Source organism: Polyodon spathula, chromosome 1 (genome assembly GCF_017654505.1).
Source record: "Polyodon spathula isolate WHYD16114869_AA chromosome 1, ASM1765450v1, whole genome shotgun sequence".
NCBI lineage: Eukaryota > Metazoa > Chordata > Actinopteri > Acipenseriformes > Polyodontidae > Polyodon > Polyodon spathula.
Genome location: NC_054534.1, coordinates 24222782 through 24249431, shown reverse-complemented (window position 1 = coordinate 24249431; position 26650 = coordinate 24222782). Strand labels below are relative to the sequence as shown.

At 36.8% G+C, this 26650-nt stretch overlaps 2 protein-coding genes across 2 annotated transcripts; both read left to right on the top strand.

The window, feature by feature from the left end:
- Nucleotides 1-1788: 1788 nt before the first annotated feature.
- On the top strand, nucleotides 1789-4317 carry srp19 (signal recognition particle 19). Its single transcript, XM_041250441.1, has 5 exons — nucleotides 1789-1953; nucleotides 2408-2483; nucleotides 2561-2632; nucleotides 2935-3043; nucleotides 3589-4317. Exons 1-5 carry the CDS (start codon nucleotides 1823-1825, stop codon nucleotides 3717-3719), a joined length of 519 nt encoding a protein of 172 aa, XP_041106375.1. The 5' UTR covers nucleotides 1789-1822; the 3' UTR covers nucleotides 3720-4317.
- Nucleotides 4318-9464: 5147 nt separating this feature from the next.
- Nucleotides 9465-12286, top strand: LOC121294565 (C3a anaphylatoxin chemotactic receptor-like). Its single transcript, XM_041218400.1, has 2 exons — nucleotides 9465-9583; nucleotides 10727-12286. Exon 2 carries the CDS (start codon nucleotides 10766-10768, stop codon nucleotides 11783-11785), a length of 1020 nt encoding a protein of 339 aa, XP_041074334.1. The 5' UTR covers nucleotides 9465-9583; nucleotides 10727-10765; the 3' UTR covers nucleotides 11786-12286.
- Nucleotides 12287-26650: the final 14364 nt, after the last annotated feature.

The window sequence follows — 26650 nt, the reverse complement described above, 5'->3', positions numbered from 1 at the left end:
GGATGTCCCATGTACCCACCTTAAACACCTTGCTCACTAAATATTTTGGTGTCTTATGATGGGTTATCGTCTTCTCTTTGCAAAAACACTAAAGATTTTAGTGAACAAGTCGTACCCCACGAGCAGCAGCACTGCAAAGTGTAACCAGTAAAAATGCATAGGAATCCTGCTCTTACTTGTTGATAAATGGAGTCCAAAGTATGATGCTAAAGTTGGCTTCTTATTCACCAGCTTCTTATTCACATTCTAGCTTCCTATTCGGATTCCAGCTTCTTAATCCCATCCCGCAAATGTAATACAAATTAAATAAGTTACTTGGGTATTTCAGAGGTTAAATCATTTTGGGCCACTTATCTCAAAGCTGATTCTCACACAGGGGGAATGCCTCTACCTCACCCATGTGTATTTATCCTGGCTCAAAATTGATTTTGATTCAAAAGCAGCAAAAATCATACAATAATGCAGGACGTCATCATTTGCAAAGACTGTAACTCAGTAAGAGTTTCCGAGCTCGTGCAGTCTGCAGTAACTAGGCGTGAACTCAAAACATACTCAAACATATCTATATTACCATATGAAAATATGACTTGCAATTTAATTATAAAACATTACTAATTGTCATGAACTGAGAAGACATTTGTGATGATGATGATGATGATGATGATGATTATTATTATTATTATTATTATTATTATTATTATTATTATTATTATTATTATTATTCGTAGTAGTCCTATTTAAATGCCTAATAGGCCATCGTCACCTCCAGTCGTCAATGTGACGACTGGAGAAAAAAATTCAAATTAGCATTTGAGTTCACAGCTAGTTAATGCAGACTGGATGTGCTCGGAAACTCTATAGTCTTTGCAAATGATGACGTCCGGGATTATTGTATAATTTTTGCTGTTTTTCTGTCAAAATCCATTTTAGGCTGTGATAAGTACACATGGATGAGGTAGAGTGATTCTCCCTGTGTGAGAATCAGCTTTGAAATAAGTGGCCCAAAACGATTTAACCCCTGAAATACCCAAGTAATTTATTCAATTTGTGTTACATTTGCGGGATGGGATTAAGAAGTGTTTTTCTGCGCCTGACTCCTCCCATGTGTATGATGCGTTCGATGTTGGCAAATATGCATGCAAAAAGTAAAAATAATGACTGGGTGCGCGATTCTGTCAAAGTGCAAGTGTGTCATCGGCAAAGCTGACATGAGCTTTGTATAGTTATTAGATATTGTAGTTATTAGGACAGTACGCTATCTTACTTCAGTAAAACTGTCGTTTTTTTCTAGTTAGTTTAAAAACTCCCGCAAGCCACAGCAGCAGCACCGCGTGGACTACTCATTGCGCCAACTGATTTCAGCTGCAGGGATGTGTGTAACTTTTTGTCAATGATTTATATATCCGTGACAACACAGGCCCCAGCTGCAGGGATGTGTGTAACTTTTTGTCAATGATTTATATATCCGTGACAACACAGGCCCCAGCTGCAGGGATGTGTGTAACTTTTTGTCAATGATTTATATATCCGTGACAACACAGACCCCAAAATAAAAACAGGGAACCGATTTCATTAATACAATCACAACATGCTGCGTTTTGATTTTAATTTCGTTTTTTATTGTCTATGTTTTAATTGATATGGCTATGGAACAATAGTATACAAAACGTGTTTTCAAGGGACATATTTAATGTTACCCTGAAAGTTGATCGACGTGAACAAAGAATTGACTGACAACTGTTTCCTCCAGTAAAATCGTTCAGATTCAGGATTGTTGCGAGGGATAAGGCTTGATATGATTTCCGGTACGCGATCCTGACCAATGAGAGAAGAGCCAATCAGCAGTATTTTCAGCTCTTCTGTGAGTGTATTTGTGGATAACACGCGCACAGTGCTGTGGAATCTGCCTGTGAAAATGGCTCATTTAAATAAAAGTCCTGCAGATAAAGAAAGGTAAGTTAAATAGGGCGATATATTATATATATATATATAATATATATATAATTTATTTTACGGACGCGCCTACGGATCGAAGAGATGATACTTATAAAACGCAACATACCAAATGGATGGATTTGCGTATACTACCTAAACGCGGTGTATCTAGCTAAACCATACGAATGACTGAGCCATGCAGTGTATAAACATTATAAATCAATTTGTAAACCAGTTTTGCTGAACGTCGGTTGAATGTTGTCATATAACGAGGTGTATAAGGTTTGTTTTCCTGTGTCAGATTGGAGATGCTTGGTTTACTATACAAGCTTTACTGTTTGTATAGTTTCTTTTAACAGTTAGAAATTCAAGAAACTTGATTTAAAAACGTAGAGATTGGTGTTTTTGTCAAAACATCTAAGATACATCTAGTAACATGTGTTATATAACCTGACTCGTTATTGTTTTTCAGGTTTATTTGCATATACCCGGCATTCATAAACAGTAAGAAGACCATAGCAGAAGGCAGGAGAATACCAGTTGACAAGGCAGGAAGAAATAATAAATAAATAAATAAAGCTAATAATTTGTTTGGGCCCATGCATTTACTTTTTTTCTTTTTCAGGCTGTAGAGAATCCAACATATGTTGAAATAAGAGATGTTTTAACAGCAGCAGGAGCAAATGTTGTTGTTGAGGTACTGTAGTTTGTTTTACTCAAGACTGTTGGAGAGTTTTAAAATGTATTTTGCACATGATACAGTATTCACACACTTTGTATTTCTTGCAGAATAAACTTTACCCAAGAGAATGGAACCGCGATGTGCAGTTCCGAGGAAGAATACGGGTGCAGCTCAAGAAGGAGGATGGGAGTTTTAACAGCAGCAGGAGCAAATGTTGTTGTTGAGGTACTGTAGTTTGTTTTACTCAAGACTGTTGGAGAGTTTTAAAATGTATTTTGCACATGATACAGTATTCACACACTTTGTATTTCTTGCAGAATAAACTTTACCCAAGAGAATGGAACCGCGATGTGCAGTTCCGAGGAAGAATACGGGTGCAGCTCAAGAAGGAGGATGGGAGTTTGTATCTGGAACAGTTTAAATCACGTGAGTAACAGTTTGAGGGTCATAATAAATATATATTAAAGTACATTTTTAAATTTTGTCTGCAGGACCAGGTGTTTTAAAGTGAAATACATGTATTTCTTTCAAACCTGCCCAGTTTTATAGCTGTTTTAATATAGTCACTTTAATATAAAATATATCCCATGGATATATGTGTGGTTCTGTGACCTAAAGTTCAACATACATTATTGGTCATTAATAAAAATAAAGTCCAACAAAAAAAAAGTAAAGTTCCCATTCTTGGAGTTTTCTGTATAACTTTAATTGTGGCAAAGTCAAATAACTGTTAAAAACGTATGACCTGTGTTACATTGATCTTAAAATGGCTCAAAAGCCTTGTCTGATGGTGTTGTTTAAATACAGGGTGCTTTATTGAAAAATAAATGATTAAAGCAGAAGAATTGAGACCAGAGACTAATCCAAAGGAAGAATTGAAGGGCAGTGAGGAAATTGTCTGATTTTAGGTATTTAAGGTTAAGAAAAGGCAGTTTTCCTAGCACAACTTATTTTATTCTTTTCTGCTGTAGGTAAAGATATTATGCTTTATGTGGCGGAGACGATTCCAAAACTGAAGACTAGGACCCAAAAGACAGGGGGAGGAGACCAGAATGCACAGCAGGGAGAAGGTGGCAAGAAGGGCAAGAAAAAGAAGAAGTAGTTACCACTGACCACTTTGACTCCTAATGCTGGAGATTAGCTCAATGCAACTTCCTTATAAAGAGAAGTCTAGGTTTTGTTTTATCATGATTGGGTTGTGCTTTCCTTCTATAAGATACTGCATGCAATTGTGCAGATTAACAAAAAAAATCATGAACAAGGGAAGAAAATAAATACAATTTATGGTTAATATATTAATATGGAGACCCACAATTGGGAATTCATGTTAGGTTTTGGTGGGGGATATTGCCTTGTATTTTTGAAGAGTTTTAATCAGAAGTGTAGTAAACATTCCCTAATAAATATGCCAAACGGTGAAAAGAATATGTTTGTCTAAACACTTGGGATGACAATACTTGCACCATACATATGGCAATGAATAAACACAAAAGAAAGTCACACTTCAATGAGGTTTTCTGACATTAACCGGATAGCAGGAGCAATGCTATTCCTTATTATACAAACTGGTTTGTTGTATTTATATAACTTGTTAGATATATCAGTGTTTGTGTGTTCTTTTGCTGCTTATTTGATGCATTATTACATGCATGTTAAATAACTTTTTGTTGTTATTGACCAATAAAAATAAAAAAAACTCATTTAGCACGCTGACCCATTAATTTCTACCATTCTTTCATATGGAATTGTGATTCTAAGGTTTGTAACTGGTCCTCCTTCCTAAATTATTAATTTTAACCTTATTTCATTACACACAGTACAATAATCTTGTATGAAACTCTGTAAAATGAGACACGGATGACGCAGTACCTCAAGGGGTGACACGTTTTGTATGAAACTGTTCCAAGGCTGCTGTTGTGTGTGACGGGGGAACTTACTATTTGTTTTCATTTTCACTTGAACAATTTTGCAATATAATGTTGTGCTGTTATCTAAAATGATGGGTGACAATCTGTACAACTGAAACTGGAGGAGTGAAAAAGATCTAGGGTTTATGTTGACTCAGAAATGTCTTCATCTAGACAATGTGGGAAAGAGAAAAAAGGCCAACAAGATGCTTGGATATATAGGGACATTGTATATGTTGAATTTAAATCAAGGGAAGTCATGTTAAACATTTACAATGCTTTAGTAAGACCTCATCTTGAATATTGTTTTCAGTTCTGGTCACTTCGCTACAAAAAGGATATTGCTGCTGTCACGTCTGCTGTGTTTCACAGATTTTCACGTACTCTTTTTATTCGGTCTTATTTATTTTCTGTTTACTCTGCACACACTCTTAACTCAGGGGAGACGTTAGGAGGACAGAGATGTTATAAACTCCTAGTGGTTTATGTTCGAGCACTGGACGAGCTGTAAGTAAGTCCATATAACCTTTATTTAATCGGAAAGAAAGACACTCAAGACTCATTCATTTTAAGTTTTACGAATCAGAGCAATGCTCCTTCGGTTTATTAAAATGCTTTTAATATTTGGAAAAAGGTAGGTTGATCAGACCTCCAAATTCCAACACATGCAGTCTACAACCACCCACTTCTATATTTCAGTTTCATTCAATATAACACTCTTAAAACCAAAACATAGTTTCAAAACCTTATAGCAATGCAACCAATACATGTAAGATATAATAATGTTAGTAATATGCTTACCTCCTATTATAAGGAAAAGTAGCGTGAACAAAGGAATCAGTCTGGTGGAGATCTGCAAGTGATGGACCACTTCACCCTGTCAAGCAAAGGTCTTGAATGTGGTATGCTTTTGCGAAAAGTGTGAGTTTTTATAGGATTTGCCTCCATAGGAATACATGGAGAATCTTTATCAAGTCCAATTCTTATCTGTTTGGCACACAACAGCCTAAAAATTTAGAGCCTTGTGCCAACAATTAATAAAAATATAACACCTGGTCTACACATCCAATCATGATCTGACCCTCTCATTTCTCGACCCCTCCTCTATCTAAAAAGCTAGGTGAAACAAAGAAAATAATATTATTTTGAATATATGAGTGTTGTCTGAAATATATACAACACTATTAGTTATGATTATATTGATTATATGTATTAATGTCTAATAATATATTCCCTCATGCCATTCTATTCTTCAAATTAGTTTTCCTTCTCTCCTTACAGGCATGTGCTTAACAGATATTATAGGGAACTTCCATCTTATGTTTTTCCCAATATAGAGTTTCTCTTCATGGATAATCTATTTGTTTTTTATTTATGTGTGAGATTGTAATGTCTCTGTCCTGTGAGTTTCCTAACAGCACGAATTCAGCTGAACTGCGGACGACCTCCTATTTTTTTCAGCTGCACTTTTCTAGTTGTGCGCTTAGCTTTCCAATTTCCAGCGATAATCAAGGTTTTTTCCAATTTTTCTATGGCAAGAAGACACTCTAACCTTGACGCTGTTAGATAAGAGAACTCCGCTCTTCATGCCAACTATCCCTTCACTTTCTGGCACGACTTCAAGACAGGCTCACAGCAAGTTATAAAGTTTTTACTTTCTTAAAACCCATCTTCTATTCTTTTTCTTAAAATTACTTTTTAAGCTTCTTATTTTTTATTTCAAATTATTTCATCTTTTAACTCAAACTAGACAGTTTACTCCCTATAGAACACGATTACTAACTATTTTAAATGCGAACCTATCTTGATGAGAAACAATTTCATGTATATTATTATAACAGGCAGTGTTAAGCATATGGTCTTACACGCACAAATAGTTTATAGTAAAAAGCAAGCATATTAAACCTTATTTCAACATTTAACAACATTTTCTTAGGCTAAAAAGGGTGCTACAGAAACTTGCATTCAATTCTGGGAATCAAGCGCATCTTGATAAGAAACTGCCTAAAAACTGGCCACTTGTGTCAAACTATACCAGCTTCTACTGCATGATTTTATATAAAGAAAATATATAAGTTTCACAATTAAGAATTAAAACAGCATTACGAGTTACTTTTGATTACACACTTACACAATTTTCCAAACTAAAGATTATACAAACAATATAAAGGATTATAACACATATTATTGCATTAATACATTTCATTTTAAATTCTCCAATCCATGTCCGGGGTTTCAGCTCACTCCCAGCAAGACTCCACTTCGGTCTCAGGTTCCACTCGGGTAGGCTCAGTGAACACGACAATAGGCTCTCGAATCCGTCGTCTCGCATCACAGGTGTGAGTCGCCATGGCCTTGACTTCGTACCTACAAGACACTTGTACACGCTTAGTAGGGACACCTTCCTCACATTCTAATTTTCCCAGATGCTCCCATTTTACTAAGTGACCCTTTCACAACTCATGCATTCAATCCTCTTAATATCTTTTTGGGTTTACATTTAAATGAGAAAAAGAAACACCTACAGAATCATTGCATTCAAACAAGATTCTACAGTGCTTAGCCAAATGACTGCATGCCGGACAAAGTCTGAGCCCAGTCACTGATGACTTGCTTTGGCACATATTACATGCACAATTAACAAGAGGATTATGTTTTAATTTATGTGTCAGGGTTACTTCTGCACCATGTACAATAGTTCTGGATCTGTACACATTGTTACTATACACTTCTTTCTGCTCACATGGAGACACTTTAGAAGGGATGCCATTCATCCAGAATACAGTAGGGGGCCAAAACTTACTGTTTTTCATATCAGCAGGCACCTAACTTGTAGTTTGTTTATCATCATTAGTGGGCAAACTCAATACAACTGAATCTGAATCAGCTGATGAACCATGAGCCTTAGCTATTGAGATTCTCCATACAAAAGGGTTCAATGTTTTACCGACCAGTCACTGACCTGATTCAGTGTTATTTGCGACACTGCTCAAGAAAGAGTGCAAAGAAGAGCGACCAGAATTATTTCGGGTTTAAAAGGCACATCATATGCAAACTGGCTAAAAGAATTGAATCTATTCAGTCTTGAACAAAGACGACTACGCGATGACCTGATTCAAGCATTCAAAATTCTAAAAGGTATTGACAATGTCGACCCAAAGGACTTTTTCGACCTGAAAAAAGAAACAAGGACCAGGGGTCACAAATGGAGATTAGACAAAGGGGCATTCATAATAGAAAATAGGAGGCACTTTTTTACACAATCATGAGGGTCTGGAATCAACTCCCCAGTAATGCTGTTGAAGCTGACACCCTGGGATCCTTCAAGAAGCTGCTTGATGAGATTCTGGGATCAATAAGCTACTAACAACCAAACGTGCAAGATGGGCTGAATGGCCTCCTCTCGTTTGTAAACCTTCTTATGTAATGTTGAAGTTGACACCCTGGGATCCTTCAAGAAGTTGCTTGATGAGATTTTGGGATCAATAAGCTACTAACAACCAAACAAGCAAGATGGGCCGAATGGCTGCCGCTCATTTGTAAACTTTCTTTTGTACAGTGTGCTAATAATGACATGACTTAGTTAAGTAAGGTTTGAATTCAAAATAGCTGTTTATTTTTAAAAATTAAGCCTTTTTTAAGCTGAAAAGTTAATCTGAGGAGACTTAAATGCTGTAAGAAACTACAAGTAGATGTTTATTTTTTGTTTTACTGTCTGAAAGATTTGTTTGATCCTTTTATACCAGCAGTGTGTGTTGGATCAGTAAAAAAAAAGAAGTCTCCTCAAAGTGTACTTTCTGTTTGAATTGATTAACGCTACTCTAACGGGTTATACAACATGCCCACTGAAGGCATAAAAACACAATCTGCACAATTCTAAGACCACAAGCTAAATGGAGAACTGTAGCCTTTTAGAATTTAACAGCCTTATGTGATCATAATTTAAGGACAAGTTTCCATAACAGAACAGTAAAAAAAAAAAAAAAAAAAATCAATACAGCATTTGAATCTGTTGTCATTGCACAGACAGCTAGCCAGGCACTTACAGTGTAGAAGCCTCCCAGTTACAGAGATCATTCACTGGGGTCTGCTACTGCTTCACTGGTGTCCATCGATTTGCTGTTCCTTTGAAGCTCCTGTCAATAAACCACATAGGACAGATTTAGAAAAAACTTTGCGGATTACTATACATCAACCTCATAACCCACTGAAAAGTCACTGCCTTCTAGACAGATCTTTTTTTTTTTTTTTTCCACTACATGAAAAAGTTAATTTTGTTTTGTTCAAATTGCCCTTGGTGTAATCTTCAGTCTTAGTTCCCATGTATAAAATCTGAAGTAGATTTTGTTTGCAACTGCCAAACTAAAAAGTATTTATTCTGTGCAATTTTGTATTAATTAAACTTGTCTAGACTTTTAAATAAAGCAACAATCTTCAAATAACCTGGGTGTTAAACTTTGTGGTAAGGCCCAGAGTATTTTTCTTTTTTAAATATATTTTTTTTTCTGACAGGCGACACCTTATTCCATGGAACCGTTCCAGCGCCGGAATCTATCCGGTACAGTCACTGAGAGTGGAGTGGAGTGGAATGGAATGTGTGGGTTTGAATTGTCTCTGAGGATACAGTAATGCCTAGTTTCCTCTGCTCTTTTGTAACTCCAGGGTGACAGGCCTCCTTTCAAAAGCTGATGCGTTTCGTTGGGGCCCCTGTCCGTTGGCCAATGCTCCCTAACCAGAGACCTCCACATTGGTAAGGATAGTTTAAGTGGCCACCTAACCTTTTTTAATTTTTTATTAAATGCCACAGCTATCAATCTGGCCTGTTTTGAAGTTGTTTTTTCCGTTCCCATTTTTGTGGTTATTATGCTGCATGTTTCAACTTCTCTTAGTTTCGACTTCTCTTAGTGTGCATGTTTGAGACTGCTGTCAAAACAGTTTGACCTTCCTTTTATTAAAACAGCTTACCAGAGCTTTCCTGGAGTCATTGCTTAGATCCTTTTCATTTTTTTTAACACGTTAGCTGCACTCATTAACAACTATTTAAGAAGAACCACGTAAGGTACTGTATGTGGAACTATATATGAAAAAATAATATTTAGTATTATGCTGGTTAATAAAGTAAGTCAATGGGAAGATTTCCAGTAATGCGCATTTTTTATGTACTGCAGTTTACTGATAAAAAGAACAATGTTGTTGGTTAGAGGATTACAGGATGTGAAGAAAAAATGATTCTGAACTTTTTACACACTTAAATAAAGTGAAATATCCTGATGCTTTTTTATGAAAAGTACATTGGTAAATCTTTTAAACTCACATCGATTTGGTCTTATGCAGTTACTGTATGTTTGGATTTATGAACTGTGTATTTTGGTTTAGTCTAGATAGTAAATAGTTTTGTGGTACAACAGTGCACTCGATTTGCTGTTGAATTCACATGGAGTTTAATTCTTGTCTGGTTTTATTGATTTAATCCTTTTTTTTTACTTGCAGTGAGTTTGTCTTCTCAAAGAAGTGTATTCAGCAGCATTTGGTTCAAGTTGCATAATGCTCATGCTTTAAAAAGTATTTTTAAGTGCGTTTTCAGTATTTATGAATGATATAAAAATAGAAGCTATAGATCCTTAGAGTGTGAAGTTTGTTTTAATTGCTGGTTTCACAGACCCAGATAAGAACATATTTTAACTGAGTTAAACATTTTACATACTTATACATAATTGTTATATATTTAAAACATATTGTAAAAATGACATATTTGCTGGCAAGAAATATTCATTAATATCTCTTGTTAAATATTGTATTACAAATCCAGTGTATATATATATTTACAGTATGCTGTTGATAGTGGTTTACTGAAAACCAGTAAACCACCAGCTTTCAATAAGGTTATCAATAGTTATTTTTGTTTAATATTGTTACTTTGGTTTGGATACATTTCCCCTAGGGATCCCTTCCACCCCATTGAAATCAACAGTAGAACCTTTAGAATTTCTTGTTTGATCGTGGAAAATATTTTGTGCCTAAAAATATTTGTAATTCTAAAATAGTTTTGAAAAGGGCTGACTGCATTATACAATGATAATATTCTATTTAGAATCTGCATCCTAGAGTGTGCTTGCAATTGTGCCTAATTAGATATGCACAGTTGTAATCTTCTTAATGTAATCTCTAGAAATGTAACATATATTTGATGATGTTTCCTCAGGGCTACCGCTTGTAGAATTCCACTGAAGGCAGAACCACAATGAATGAGCTGGATGATTACGACTACAATCACACAAATTTCAATGATTATGAACTGGATACAAGCGTCAGTTACCCTGTGGAAGTTTTATCTATGGTCCTTTACAGCATAACCTTTGTCCTCGGGGTCCCAGGCAATGGCATTGTTATCTGGATAACTGGGTTGAAGATGAAAAGGACAGTCAACACAACCTGGTTTTTGAATTTGGCCATTGCTGACTTCATCTGTTGCTTGTCTTTACCCTTCTCTGTAGTCAACATTGCACTGAATTATCGATGGCCATATGGCAATGCTCTCTGTAAAGTTATTCCTTCAGCGATTGTTTTGAATATGTTTGCAAGTGTCTTCATACTTACACTGGTCAGTGTTGATAGGTGCATTCTAGTCACTAAACCAGTGTGGTCCCAAAACAACAGAACTGTCTGGCTGGCTAATTTACTTTGTGGCATTGTTTGGCTGTTGGCAGTGATTATGTGTTTACCTACTTTAATCTACAGAGAAATTTGGATGGAGAACAACATAACCATATGCAGTTATGGTGAGCATGAAGACACTGTGGGAATTGAAAGGGTATTACACAGCACCAGGTTCATATTTGGATTCTTAATTCCTTTTATCACCATCACAACATGTTACACTCTGATAACAGTGAAAGTAAGACGCAGTCAGTTTTCCAAATCCAGTAAGACGTTAAAAATCATTCTAGCAGTTATAGTTTCTTTTTTTATTTGCTGGATACCTTATCATGTCATTGGAGTTTTACATTCATTTGCAGCTCCAATGTCTGACCTGGCAAACACTGTTCATATTCTTGACCCACTGGTCATTTGTCTTGCCTACATCAACAGTTGCCTTAACCCTCTTCTCTATGTGTTCATGGGACAAGATTTCAAGGACAAAATTAGGACATCACTCAGAAATATACTGGAAAGTGCCTTCAGTGAAGACATAACTCGCTCAACTTTGCATTCCAAAGCAAGGTCTTCAAGAGATGGAAATTCATGTGAAACAGCCACTTGAAGCTTACTTGATAAAACCTGGACTTTTTGGTTGCCAATGCCAACTGCATGACAAAAGGAGATTGCTGCATTCAAATTGTAATTAACAGTGAACCTTTTTGTGAAGTTAAACATACCAATTATCTTTCAGTGCCTAGCTATTAAGACTGTTTCATTCTCATCCTTTAAAAATACACTCAAGATTAGATGAAGACACCACCAGGAAAAAAACAAAACAAAACAAAAACAAAACAACATCAGCCTTAGGAGAAGACAGATCAAAATTAATCTGAGGTGAAAAATAATAAAGTCCAGAAATTGCATAACCAGGACCCCCTTAATGGAATTATGTACAGTTGGATCTACGTTATTCCTTAAATTAGAAGTGGTCACTGAAATAAACAGAAGGACCGATTGAACTAGTATGTCAGTAACTTATATCCCCTGCTACGACTCGCAAAAAAATGTTGTTGACATGATGTATATCAATGTACAGAATAAGAAATGGCAATGAATAAAAAGAGAGATCAATGTGATCATGTGTGTTAAATATAGAAAATGAAATTCAGCACTATGTTTAGATTGTGTAAATCTGAAATATTAGATTAGGGAACTTGCATCATGTTCCGGAAAAGTGCAATGACTAATTGAAGGACAAATGTCAGAATATGTCATTCTTTAGGTTTCGGGAACCAGAGTGGAATACAGAATTGAAATTACTGTTGGCAAGTTAGGGTATTATTATTATGACAACCCCAAACATAGGTAACATTCTTAGAAGCTGAAAAAGTGTTTTTTTTAAGGACAAAATGTACTTGTACTTTGCAACTGTTTTTATTTTATCTCTAAATTCTAACCTGGAAGTTTTTTAAACTTTCAGTAATATGTCAATTTTTTTCTGAAGAGAACCTTTTGGCAATATAGAACATGCAAAGGGTGATGCGAGACAAGTAAGAAATTACATATTATGAACATCGGCTTAATATATTTATTTATGCTTTCTAATTCTAATTATTTGCTGTTCAGCATCATAAAGGGTTATTTACTATATATTGTTATTAACATGTAATCACCAACTGGCCCTTCAAGAAAAAAAAAAATATATATGTTGAGTACCTACAAGCACAGCAGAAGCAAGCACCACGGTCAACAGGCTGCTGTGACGCTTTTGTTGGAAAATGTGTAGCTTTACTAATTTATAATGTGTTCACGACCGATAATTTAATAATAGCTGCCAAGGGCACGATGGCCTGGCTTCGCGGGCACCACTTTGAGGACCATTGCTCTAGATAGTGCTGCTCGGTGCTGCTCATGAAATTTACAGTTTTTAACTCGTCGTACAATGGAATACTAAAATCAGTGAAGAACAATCTTCCTGCATTATTTAGAAGTATAAATACTCTGGTAAACATAAATAACAATCACAATACTCACACTTTGACAGTTTTGTTTTATTTCCCTTTTAAAAAATGACCATTTCAGAACTCATGTCAGGCGTTTTGAAACTAGTAAATGTAATCAGAGCATTAGTCAAAAATACACATTTAAGTATATAGTAATTGAAGAAGACATTTTTGAAAAATAGAATTTGGTATTCCCAAGAATGAAACAATTAATAGCCCAAACAATGGTTACAATTGAAGGCAGTGCATATACCAGTGTTTTATGCAGGCCGTTAGTTAAGCATGCAGTCTATCTATGATAACAACCGACAGTGTTGCATAGGATCAGAGGATGATTCAAAATCAAAGGAAGAGCCACAATAAATGTCTTGTTTAAATTTAAAGTAAATTGTAAATTGTTGAGATACTTGTATTGGAATACTGTTTCAAAATTGTATAATTCAACAAAAATATATTAAAAAGGTTTCTCACTGATAATTTACCCTTTCTTAGTCAAAACCGCAAGTTTCTATTTAAAATGCATAGCGTGAATCTGCCCATAAACCAACTGATTAAAATCTGTGGAATATAGTACAACCATTATTATTTTGGAACAGTAAGAGGGGACTGCAAATGTTTGGCTTTTATAAACAAGGCTTTAAAAAAAAAACAAATTTAGCAATCTCACAAGAATTTGTTGCTGCTATCCACCGATTGTCTGTGGATTAACTGGTAGTTTTTTCTTTTCAGAAGTCTTAAAAATGCTAACATTTCAGAGGACACACAGAAAATAAAAAAAAAAAAAAAAAACTGACTTCTAGGATAAGGATAACAAAAATGGTATATATTTTGAATACACACCACACTGTTGCACACTTTTGGCTGCTATATATATATATATATATATATATATATATATATATATATATATATATATATATATATATATATATAAACATTTGTACTTCTGACTACTGCGTTACACACAAAGCTTACATCATTGAACTGAATAATAAAAGGCTTTGTTCCATGTCAATAGCTACACACTGCCTTGGTTTGTTCATTGTGAGGCAATGCATTTTGCCTTTACTGCATATTAAGTCTACAGGTAAACATGTGATCCTGTTCACTGTCATATAAAACAAAACCTTATGACAAAACAACATTGAAAAATGGTCTTTCAGTGAAATGAGATGATGCTTCCAATAATTTTCAAATATGTCAAAGGGCTATTCGGATTTCTATTAAACAAATGATGTTGTCCGTTAAGTGCTAGACATATAAGATTTAGGATAAAGACTCGCTCTCCTGTCTTTCTGTCTTTGAATAAGCTTTCACTAACACAAAGATCTTCAATTATAAATGGCCGACAAAAGATACTGTGTTTTTTTCTTTGTATTGCATGATGTCCTTTGTGTAAACGCTGCTATAAGATGGCACTGTGACATGCACACTAGCTCGATTGCCACCTCCAATACAGACAGGGAATGCAGTCATGATACATATCCACTAGAGAGCAGTACTAGCATTAGACATTTCAGCATCAAGATTCAACTCAGCAGGAAAGACATTCAGGAGAATTTGTGTATACATATTGTTAACATTATCGTCCATAGCTTCAGAGCAACTGTGAAACAAGGTGATGGGGTGCATTGCAATGAAAAAAAAAAATAGTATTTGATATTATAAGGACTGGAGGCAGCAGGTACAGTGGACTTTAATAATTATAGAAGGATAGCATTCTCCTGCAGAGACAAAACAAGATAAGACCTTTGTCAAGGAAAGGGTTGTACACCAACTATCAAAAGAATGGCAGCCAAACACACTGATGGTCTGTTATAAATAATTAACTACACTGCTTGAAAAAAAGTAAACTTTCTGTACATTTGATTTAATTCTGGATACAACTGCTTTTAGAAGGATGGCCACTGGGTGTTGCTAAAACATTAAAGGAATGTAAACACCACCAAAATAATATAGAGTATTAACTATAGGTAAGTGTGTGTAATAAGCCTGTTAAGGGCTTAGAGGGGTTATGGGTCCCAGAGTCCAGAGAAGCCTTTAACAGGCTTGATTTCTCACATTAACTAAGCTTCATTCTTTATTATATACGGAGAGTTGCAATCGACTGAATAGACAAACACAAATATTGTAAAGCTGAAGATTTAAAAAAAAAAATTTTAAACAATTATTGTAAAGTTGAAAAATGAATTTTACTGAGGATTGTGATAAATATTAATGTTAACTGATGAATTGTTGAAAGCGCAGTGTCCCCCAAACACATTTCCTAAATTACTGGGTAAGGCTTGCTACAGAGAGCATCATCATGTGCTTTATTTTGTTGATGCTCACTCTTATATTTTGAACCATAGCGAACGTCCTTCCGCTTTCACGTTTGTTTCAAGGTAGTAGGGGAAGCCGAAGTTGTAATTTCCTGCGGCTGGTTCTCTCTGTAGAGCTTGTAGGCATTGATTGGGTCCCGGGCCGGGTTTTTGGTCCCCTGTGTTGTCTCCTGACCGCGTCTTGGTTTGTCTGTCTGAATATTGTAGAAACTCATTTCCAAGCAAGTCCTCACATGAGGTTGTGCTGCTGCTTGGTCCGAAAATGGAGACCATTCAGAAAAAATACGATGTTCAGGAGCGCTGCCATTCAGACTGTTCCTGATGTAAACAGCAGATTTATTTCCATTTCATTCCAAAGTAGATTGTGTGGCCATAGTTTTTTTTTGTTTAGATATCTATCTATGCTGCCGAGTAGGCCTCTTAGCGTGTGGGGTTTGAACTCACCCCTGTCTTTCCTTCTGACAGCCAAGATTCATTTTGACAAGTGGCTGTCGAGTTTGTCCACTTGGGAGATGCAGCAAATCTTTTTCCTCAGAAACTCTTCTTAGATAGATTCTGAACAAGTTTAGGTCACATAAAGTTTTCCTTTGTGTGCTTTTGTTTTCTTGTTCCTGAATAAAACTATCCACCTCACTGATATTCATTTTTTCTGAGTTTGTTTAGAATTCTGACAGGGTGATGACGTCACTGCTGTGGCCTGACGTCGCAGTCTTATTACACACACTTACCTGACCGTAATAACACTGTAAGTTTCAAGAATGGAGGTTACAACTCTCAATTGAAGATAAATAAGATCCCTTGATTAATAAAAGCTATAGTGTGTCAGAACAGAAAAGCTGAGTCAAGAGTGTTTAGTTGTAAATTTGATACGCATCACCTCCTGTGAGACAGACCTCATTCTCATGGTTTCAGCCTTAATCTAGCAGATGAAAGTCCACAGTTTTTGATATGCATTGTTAATCTTAATATTAGCTGGATAATTCATGCATTCCCAATTCTTTTTATGTATATGTATCAATTCTACAAAGTCTAAAAGTCTAACCGTTTCTGTCAAAATAATGTATTTCTCTCAAGCACATAAAATACTCAGTCTTATAACTAACTTATCAGAAATGTATTTAATATGCTTCCAAAAACGTATGGTCAATCAGTCTAATTTCTTGAACATGAAATTTAACAAACTTGCTTTGAAACTTTGGATTCAATTCAATTTTGATTCAATTTGGACTCAAGGACTGTGTGTTATTGATTGGTTTGTTTTATGCCCATAATTTGAGCCGAATCAAAATGCATTGAAACAAAATGCTAACTCTTAAGAATCGATTTGTCTTCTCTAAATTGGCTGTTGTAAAAACAGCACTGTAATTTTCAGTAGCAACAAAGAACCCAGACATGTTCTTTGTAAATCTAACACTTTGATCTGAAGTAAAATCTAAATCCTTGGTCTGAAATAACTAATTACAGGAATAATACAATTACATGAATAAGCAATGATTGGCATATTTGCAGAAATCACTGTCAGACTCAACATGTTATTTTCTGTCCTTTATCAGAAAAAATTGTTTTAGAGAACAAGGGTGAGACATATCAAGGCTTTTACACAAAAAATGCATAATTAAATTAAAAAGTTGCTGTCTGGAATGTTTGGAGCAAATTTCGTAATATTAGCATTGTTATTTAACTTTTACAAAAAAAAAATCTGTCCCAATATGACAATGTTTAAACTGTATCTAAACCATTGTGATATTCAAGGTCTCCTGTGCAGTTTGCAACAGTTTAGAATGGAAAATGTATGAGCTATAAAGCACACATCAACTTTCAGGTAACTTTTTTCTCTTGAAGAGACATTTATATGAAATTTAGAAATGTTTAATGACTTTAAAACCAGTAAAACAAAATGTAGGCACAATTGAGTTACTAGTTTCTAATTGTATTTTCCTTTAAAACAAATTGATTCCTTCATGAACAAAAGTATTTAGCAGAACTTCTAAAATAGTCATTTGAACCACATGCATAACTGGAACACAGGGATTCTGCTATTCACAGTCATTTGGATCTGTCCTGCTCACCTCAAACAATTTCACTGAAATATCTGGTGTGGCCATTTTGTGATTACAACACAATTTGTGGTTATGTATTTTTCAAGTGTGAATATGTGCTTTGGATCACTATACTGCAGCATAATCAACAAGCAAAGCTTGTCATGACGGCATACAGTGACAGCTTGCTTAGTTTATAGTCACTATGAGCCAATCACTTGCTTGATAAGTCACAAATACAACCCCAAACCTTGCCCCCTTCACACTCATCTGTAATGACAGCACACTGCTGAAGCATTTGTTATCCAACATGTTGGCACATGTTGACCCTTCATATTCAACCCAATGTTTAAAACTATGTCATCACTCACACTCATTTTTTCCTGTCCCCTGTGGTGTTGTATTAATAGGTGTCCGCTCTGTGTCACATGGTACTACATGTCTTGTTGGCTGTCAGTCTTTCATTTAGCCCAGCTACACAAAGTGGCCTCTCTTTTTTCAATGTTTATGGACACCAATGTTCTCTGAGGCATTCAGCTGTACCGCTATGGTGGCTGTCAATTGAGTGTCACGAATACCTAGAGCTTTGACAAATTGCACGCTGGTTACTACAATATAGTGGTCCTCTCAGTCAGGTGTCATTTCCTGCTGACCTTCTCTCTTTCTGCCTTGATTTGTCCTTGTTTGTTTGGTGCCATTTGACAAGCAGCAGAAACCCTTCACTGAGCCACTGAAGACTGAACAGACAGCTAAGATTATAATTTTTATTTTTATTTGTGGCCATGACTATTGTGTCCTTTCAGGACTCTCCAGAAATTACACCAGTGAGGTTATCTGTACATTCTATCACCGTATAAAAGTTATATAAATGGGCATAGATATGCTTTAGTGATTATGATTCCAGTCAATTGCTTGGTTCTCATGAACCATTTAAGACTTCATTTTTACAGTTATGGGAACTGCTGTGGCAAAATCCTAGCTGCACCCTTTACTTTGACCTGTAATGATGAATGCCTAAAACTCTGGGAAATTGGCCTCAAACTTCCTGCATGAAATATAGATATTCCAGTTCAAAGCCACATATTGTAGATGAGTAATGGAGACAGGATAACGTTAGGTTATTACCATAACCCTGGTTCCCTGAAAAAGAATGACAACCATTACAGAATGGGAAGAGCCTCTCTGACCATCAATCACTGAGCATATATAAAAAAGCTGCCCTATCAGGGCCCTGCTGTGAGGGAGAAGTCCCTCCCACCTCCTGTTAAAGAGGGAGGTCCTCACAGTAGCACATCATCATTTTCTTTCGAAAACAGAGGTCAGCTGGGGACACGACCTCGAAGGGTAATGGTTGTCATTCTCTTTCAGGGAACCAGGGTTATGCTAATAACCTAACGTTCCCTTTCAATTCGAATGACAACCATTATCGAATGGGAAAGTTGTACCAAAGCTGTCGTGGGTCCAGATTCCAGACAGTACAGCCCCATGGTGATAGCATCAGCGCCCACATGACGCCTAAGGGCATGCTGCCTGCAAAATTCTAGAGACCACAAAGGGTCTTGTTCGATTTGTAACATCAAGGCGGTAAAACCACGCACAAATGTCTGACTACCTGTCCATGTAGCAGGGCGGGTCTTTTTTAGGTTCCGGCCTTGGTCTCCAGCCAGAGAACCAGTTACCCCTGACCTACGGTGGTCCCCTGCCGCTGGCTCTGCCTCTGCCTCCGCCTGCTTGTCTACTCTGGGGTGGAGGGCGATGTTCAGACCCTTTCAGCCTAGCAGGCTACGCATGCCACCTTGGGTGCTGACGGTAAGCCAGAAGGTGTGAAAACTTGGAATCTACCTCCACGGCCTTGTGGGACCTCTCAAGGCTCACATCAATGGTCGCTCCAAAAGTCTACCCCAATGTAATGGGCATCCAGTAGCGCCACCTTCTCGGTCTCCACGACCTTGGCTTGTGTCAGCCATAAATGCCAGCAGGCGGCCACCATCGCCGCCAGCTACCTCCCTGATGCCTGACCTAACTCCCCTATTAGGTCAGTCATCGCCTTAGCTACCACCAGGAGCTCCCCCGTGTCCACTTCTGTAGCTCTTTCCTGCAGCGTCTCTGTCAACTGGTCCTGGTAGAGCACCAGTATGGCCATGGCATTTGCCTCTCGGATGCTGCCGATAAAGCTTTTTTGAGCATTGCATCCGTTGTCCTGCAAGGCTTGGATGGAGAGGTTGGGTCCTTATTCCCCTTGGTGAAGGTGGAACCTTGCACCAAAACTGTGACCATGTCCCTGATAGTGGGGAATGTGCCTAGACCCGCTTCTTGGGCTCCTGCTGTATGTAGCAAAGACTTTGCTGTTCTGGAGGCTGAGGGTGCAGACGGTGACTTGCTCCAGAAGGAGCGCACCAATTCCAGGAAGTCCTGGCATAAAGGGAGGGCATGCTGTTGGTGCCCTTTCTGTTGGAGGAAGTGGTTCCCTTTTCCCTCTTGTTCTGCTGGCTAGGGAATGTCCGTGGCTGCAGCTGCACACTACATTAAGGCCTGGAACTCTTCCCTCTGTCACACACGTGGCAAGGGTGGTAAGGAGCCTCCCACTGTGGCCTGCCAGATGGAGGTGGCTGGGTCCGAGACATCCAATCTGGACGCCGACAAGGACAGCTCACCTGGGCTCGGGGGTCTAGGCAAAGGAGATGGGGCATTGTCTGCTGAGCCCTTACAGTCTCTGCCAGGCAAGGGCCACTCAGCCGAGGGGCGCCTTTGAGGTGACTGTGGCCTGCAGCTGCGTGGAGAAGGGGAGCGAGGTGGCTGGCGTCCCCTCGAGACATCCATTCTGAGGTGAATCTGCCAGTATCTACAAAGACTGCGGACCATACATTTAAATCCTGAGTAATTAATTCAACTGCTGTTAAGCTTTCTGATGTCTTGAGCTCATTACTGCTCTCTGAGTCCTCATCAGTAGATGAGCTGGTGAATACCTATAACACCACCTTGACTGGTAACTTAGATACTGTAGCAACAATGAAAACTCAGAGAGTGTCTTTTGAAAAAAGCTCACCATGATTCCAAAGGCCAAAGATATATTTGATTTTGGTTAGCTACGATGGGTGCCATGTTCCACGAAGCGCCACTCAGTTGGTGTTTTTTTTAAGTCTCTCTGACTATACAGATTGAACACCATTTAGACCCCTGTATTCCCCAGCCCTCTATGTTGGTTATGTGAACCACACATTTAGAGCTACTCTAGCTGTCTGAAATAAGCCTTCTTTTGAAATACACAGGGCTGGTATCAAGTCACTTGGTTTGTTGTATATCCACCCATGCTGTGGCTTACCTAGCTGTAAAGTGTTGATTTTTCTACTGGCACAGAAGGAGCCAAGGGGAACACAATGATGCAATATAAAATACTCACACAGTAGAGTGTTGTTGAATCCCATGTATGCACATACTATGGTAAATTGACATATAGTGTAGGCTACAATCTGTCTGTGTCACTATGTTCCACATGGCTTGTTCTGTGCTAGTATTATCATTCTCTCAAAAAGTCTGCTACATAAGCCACAGCATGTCGATAAACCAGTACTGAATATATTAAAATATTACATCAGATTAATAGAAAACTCAGCTTCATGGTTTTGAACTCTCGCTTCTTATTTTTTTTTTAATTATCTATGGATTTTCAATTTAAAACAATGGAACTGTCAAAACTAATGAGATTGACTTGTTCAGGTGTAGTCATGGAAACCTCTGAACAAAAGTTTTGTTAGGCTTACTTCAGATGATGGTTGGCATTTTATAAATGCATTTTCAATTCAAATTAATGATTTGTAATTATTTTTTTGTATCCACAGCTTCCAGCCTCAAACATAATAATACTTTGTAATGTTTAGTGGAAATGAACTCTTTTGACTTGAAACTGTCATGTCACAGGGAAGAAATGTCTTTTCAAACATATTTCATATCAAAGTGTTCAATCAGGCGAATTATCAGTGGTCTGCAATGGTCATTTGTTGCTGAAGTTTCTATTTTTTATTTTTTTTGGTAGGGGTGCTATCCCATTAGAGATTCTAACTGACAAAAGCAAAAAAATGTTGCAAACATATTGCTAGTTTTCTGCGTGATTTAAATTTTTACTTTTTTACAATTTAAAGACACTAATGCAAATACCTAAATGTAGAAAGGAATAATGTAGTACACCCATAGTACACCTTCATGATGCCAAACATCTGTCTTTTGTCTGCAGTACCTGCATGAATTCAGGATTAAAGAACGTACACTGTACTATTTGTTAGCACCTGACATTCTTAGAAGAACGACATGTGCATTATGTCAGACTGGGGTCTTCTCATCCCTCTGCTCTCAAAGAGGCTATAAAACAGATTCCATTGTGGAGTGAGTGGTTAGAGCAGGGGTGTCCAATCATGGTCCTGAAGGGTCATTCTCCTCCAGGTTTAACAGGTAACATGATATAACTGACATACTTCAGGGTCTGTATGGAGGTTTAATTGGCTCTATTAAACAATTTAGAACAGGGTTGGAACGAAGACCAGGAGTGGAAGGACCAACTTTGGCCACCCATGGGTTAGAGCCTTGATACTCACTTGTGGCTCTTTCAGTTTATTCCAGTCCATGACTTTATTCCAACTAGGTCCTTAATTATTAAATTGAGCAGTCTGGAGCTGTGTTCCAACCCACGTTTTTCATTGTTTAATTGGGTTCAATTAAGTAATTGCAGGCCTGTTTGGAACAAGGTTTTGGTTTGAAACTTGTTAACCAGTGCACAAGCAGATGTGAAAGCTTTACATTTTAATAATAATAGTAATAAAAACATTGAAGAGGCAGATTAATAATAAATATGCTACTTAATAAAGAAAGACCAATTTGAAATAGAGAAGAGAATATTGTGTGCTTGTAGCTATGCATGTGCTGTAGTGGCCCGTGTCACCATTGATTTAATGTTGGAGTTCATTAAAGAATTGTTTGCTTCTTTTCTTACCTCATAAGAAAGTGAAACATTTTTTTTGTGATGGATTGCCTTTGTGATTTTTATAACAAAAAGAAAAAAGAGAAAAATAACAACTCAGCAAAGTCAACGCTCCCTACAACAGTATTTGTCACACAGTAAATCATTCAGCTGCTAATATAGGGCTGAGAGTAAATTAGAATTAAGCCCCAGAAATTCTTCTGTCAGGTGTTGGTAATGTATTACGTTATTATTAAATCAGATACAGGAAGGTTATTCAACTCCAAAACTACCTGCAACAAAGTTTTAAACAGGAGGCTTTCTCACCTTGTGGCACAGGATTTTAAAGAAGTTTGCTCAAGACACTTGCTTATGTGACAGGCAACGTTGTGTGAGACGAGATGAGAAGAGGTGAAAAGCCTAAAACCATGAATGCAGATGAGCCCAGCTGTTTTGCACAGTGGTTAAGATGCTCGTTTACAGTGTGTGTGGTCGCCGGTTTGCACGCAGCCTTTGGCCTGTCATACTGACTTGTTAATATGCAGAAATTTCAATATGAACATATCGGTACTGATGATATAATACAGAACCTTGATGTACAAATGTATTCGAAGATGTTTCTTTAGCTCTTCCTAGCAGGATCTCACTTATCTGTGATTTACCATGCTTCTTTGTGCTTTTACAATGCTTCTACTATGTTTTACTACACCGTTGTAGAGATATAGCCCTGTAATATTGTATAGGAATACATATTGTGAAGCCATGCGACCCCCTCCCCCCCACACCAGATTGTTTATGTGTGAAGCTTTCCAAATATGGTCACAAGGGACACTGTCACACTGCTGACAAATTTGACCTATACTCCTTTATCATTCACTTGCATTCACTGGAGTTATTTTCTTCATTGTTTCCTTTCAGTATTTCAGAATAAATATTGTTCTTTTTTATACTTTGCGTATAATATCAAAAGAGATAATCCCGAGTCTAATTTTCACTTATTAATTGCTTTTTACAATAAGTTTCTAATGTGTGTGTGTGTGTTGTGTTTTGTTTTATTTCACCATTTCAGATAACTAATTTTGAATGTTTAAAATGAAAATGCACTAGAGACTGAAAAATCATCTGTGTTATTTAATAATAATAATAATAATAATAATAATAATACATATTTCAACAGGTCTATAAGACGTTTTTGTTTTGCATTTAACTTCTGTTTAACTGGATGCCATGAAGCATCCACCGGCCTCCAATCCCTTGACTTTAAGCATGTCATTGCATGGAAGGACTCATAATGTTGATCATTCAGAATCCTATTAGTGAGAAATTTATTTTGTAAAGTTGCGCTGTAGGCCAATGAAAATCAACAGGTATAGTACTTGAAATCACTTTTTAACCCTGTTGGATCAAGCAGGCTAACAATGCTTCACTTTGGAAATAAAGGACTTTCAAGAAGCTAAAGGGACATTAGCCGATGTGAAGACACCCGTACATATACACAGTTAGAAATACTAAAGGCCAATGAAAATCAACAGGTATAGTACTTGAAGTCACTTTTTAACCCTGTTGGATCAAGCAGGCTAACAATGCTTCACTTTGGAAATAAAGGACATTTAAGAAGCAAAAGGGACATTAGTCGATGTGAAGACACCCGTACATATGCAGTTAGAAATACTAAACCTAATTGATTCAATAATAAACATTTGTCTAAAATGCTTCTTAAATTTTACAGGAGGCAGTGTGCTCCAGTGGTTACAGTCTAGAGCTTTTAAGCAGAAGGTCACTGGTTCAAATCCCACCTCTACCACTGACTGACTCATTGTGTGACCCTAAGCAAATCATTTGACCTCCTAGTGCTCCATCCTGTGGACAAGATGTTAAATCAATGTCCTATTGTAAGTGACTCTGCATTTAATGCACAGTTCACAGCTTACCTCTCTAAAGTGTTTTGTGATGGTGGTCCACTATGAAAGGCGCTATATAAAGATATTATTATAGTAAGAAAATCCATTCATGAGCTTGGCTACCTCTTTACTGGACTAATGAAGGCACCTGACACCAGTAATATTTTTCACTAAACTTCTGTGTGTTTAGAAGCCAATTAAACATCTTGTGGTATTGTCATATCATGATATTGGTGGGTGGGTATTACTTACTGTATACTTGAGTTTTTGGTAACACTTTACGTTAAGTGTCTCTAATTGCTATGTATTTACATAGTTACTTAGTAAAGACATGTGTACTTATACATGATTAGAATGTTATTATGTAAAGTTACAATGTACTTAATGTGTACATTTTTACATAATCCTAACCTTAACCCCTTCGCTAACCCTAATTTAAACCCCACTAACCCTTACTCTAACCCTAACCTTAACTTTCTGATACAATTTGTACTTACATATATATTGCAACAACATTTACATGTAAAGTACACTGCATAATAAAATTGTAATTATGTGTAATTACACATGTATTTACTATTTAACTACTATGTAAATGTAAAGTGTTACCGAGTTTTTCAGTGGGTGGAGTTGGTCAGACAACAAAGAAATTGAAACAAGGACAGCCTTAAAGCTGGTCTGCTGGTACTTTCTTCCAGCCTGTCCCCACTGCAATCTGTGGTGTTTATTGCCTGCTAGATAACTTCATTTGCGGGATGCTGCAGGAAATTATTGTGAGTTATAAATCCTGATAAACAAAAAATGGTTTGTCACAAACATGTCAATGAAACTAAGCAACAGCTTCAGTCAATACAGTTACTGAATGCAAATAAAACAAATACAAACCTTCTAAATACATCAAATATTTCGAGTAAATTACACCTGAGTATTCATTTAAAGAAATATGCTAAAATGTACTAAAGGTCATTCAAGTATACTTTAGCTAGACATCAGTTTCTGAATCTTGTCTCATGAAAACAGAACTAGCTGTTTCACCACCAGGTTTTTATATTTCTAATAACACATTTCAATAAAATACTTTGGAGAAGCTTTAGTGGTATTTATGGTATACCAAATAGTAGTTATTATTTCATATATTTAAACTCATTCCAGCACAATATTTGTTTTGTGGAAAATTCCTTAACAATAAGAAATATAAAAAATGTTTACATGTGTGTACTACTTAACTGCCGCAGTAGCACAGGTAGACAAATTATAGTAATTCTTCTTGTGGGTACTGATATTAACATTTGTAGCCAATTAAAAGAACAAACATTTGTATCTTCTGTTTCCGAATAATTTCTCTAATGTCACTGCGCTTCGTAAAATACCGTATTACTTCAATTTGGCGCCGCGGCGTTTATTTTAAATTGATCAAAATGACCGCAGTGCTTAAAAGAGGGCGGCCTTTATACAAGGGCGACCTTTTTTAATAATACTATGATTTTCAAACACTGCAATATTTTATTACATGATTTATGAAATTTTAAATGTATCGCAGTTGTTTATTTTCTACAATACGGTAGCCTACCTCTATGTAGCAGCGTGTGTGGTTAACCTACTTTGATTACAGTACATTTATGGGTGACAGTTACTGAGAGCCTATTAAGTGGGAGTTGGAAGGTAAGGGGAGTACTGTACCAGCGAATCAGGAGTGTGTATTGGTTGTTAAGGGGCGGGACAATGCTGGTGAGGCAGTTAAGTACAAGAGTGTTACCCTAATGTTTTTCTGCACCAATGTCAGCTTGATTTCTGTAATATATCCTACTCAGTTATTTTTTTCTCACTGTAACTTGCATGTTTGTAATTTCTCTGAAAGAGAAACCGAAACTAAATCTTCTCATAGATAGTAAGCACATTGTTTTTATTTGTATGCGATTGAGTACAGGAATTATGATTGAACTAAAAAAAAAACAACAAAACCACCTATAAGAACTTCAGAAGGACTGCTGTTCTGCACATAGTTTGTCGTGTATTTTCTTTCAGAACTGTACTACCATAAAAAAAAAAATGTGCTTACTATGTGTGTGTACATTAGTTTGTAATTTACATGCTAGATTGAGGCTCCTGTCTCTTCGGGGGTGTTACATGTACATAGTCAGTTGCATGCTTATTTCTTTACTGTGTGTGTTTTTTTAGTGGGGGGAGAAAAAAAATACCTTAATGTTTCTTTATTGATAGCGGCGTTTATTCGAGGGCGGCCTCTATTATAAAGCTGATATATGACTGCGGT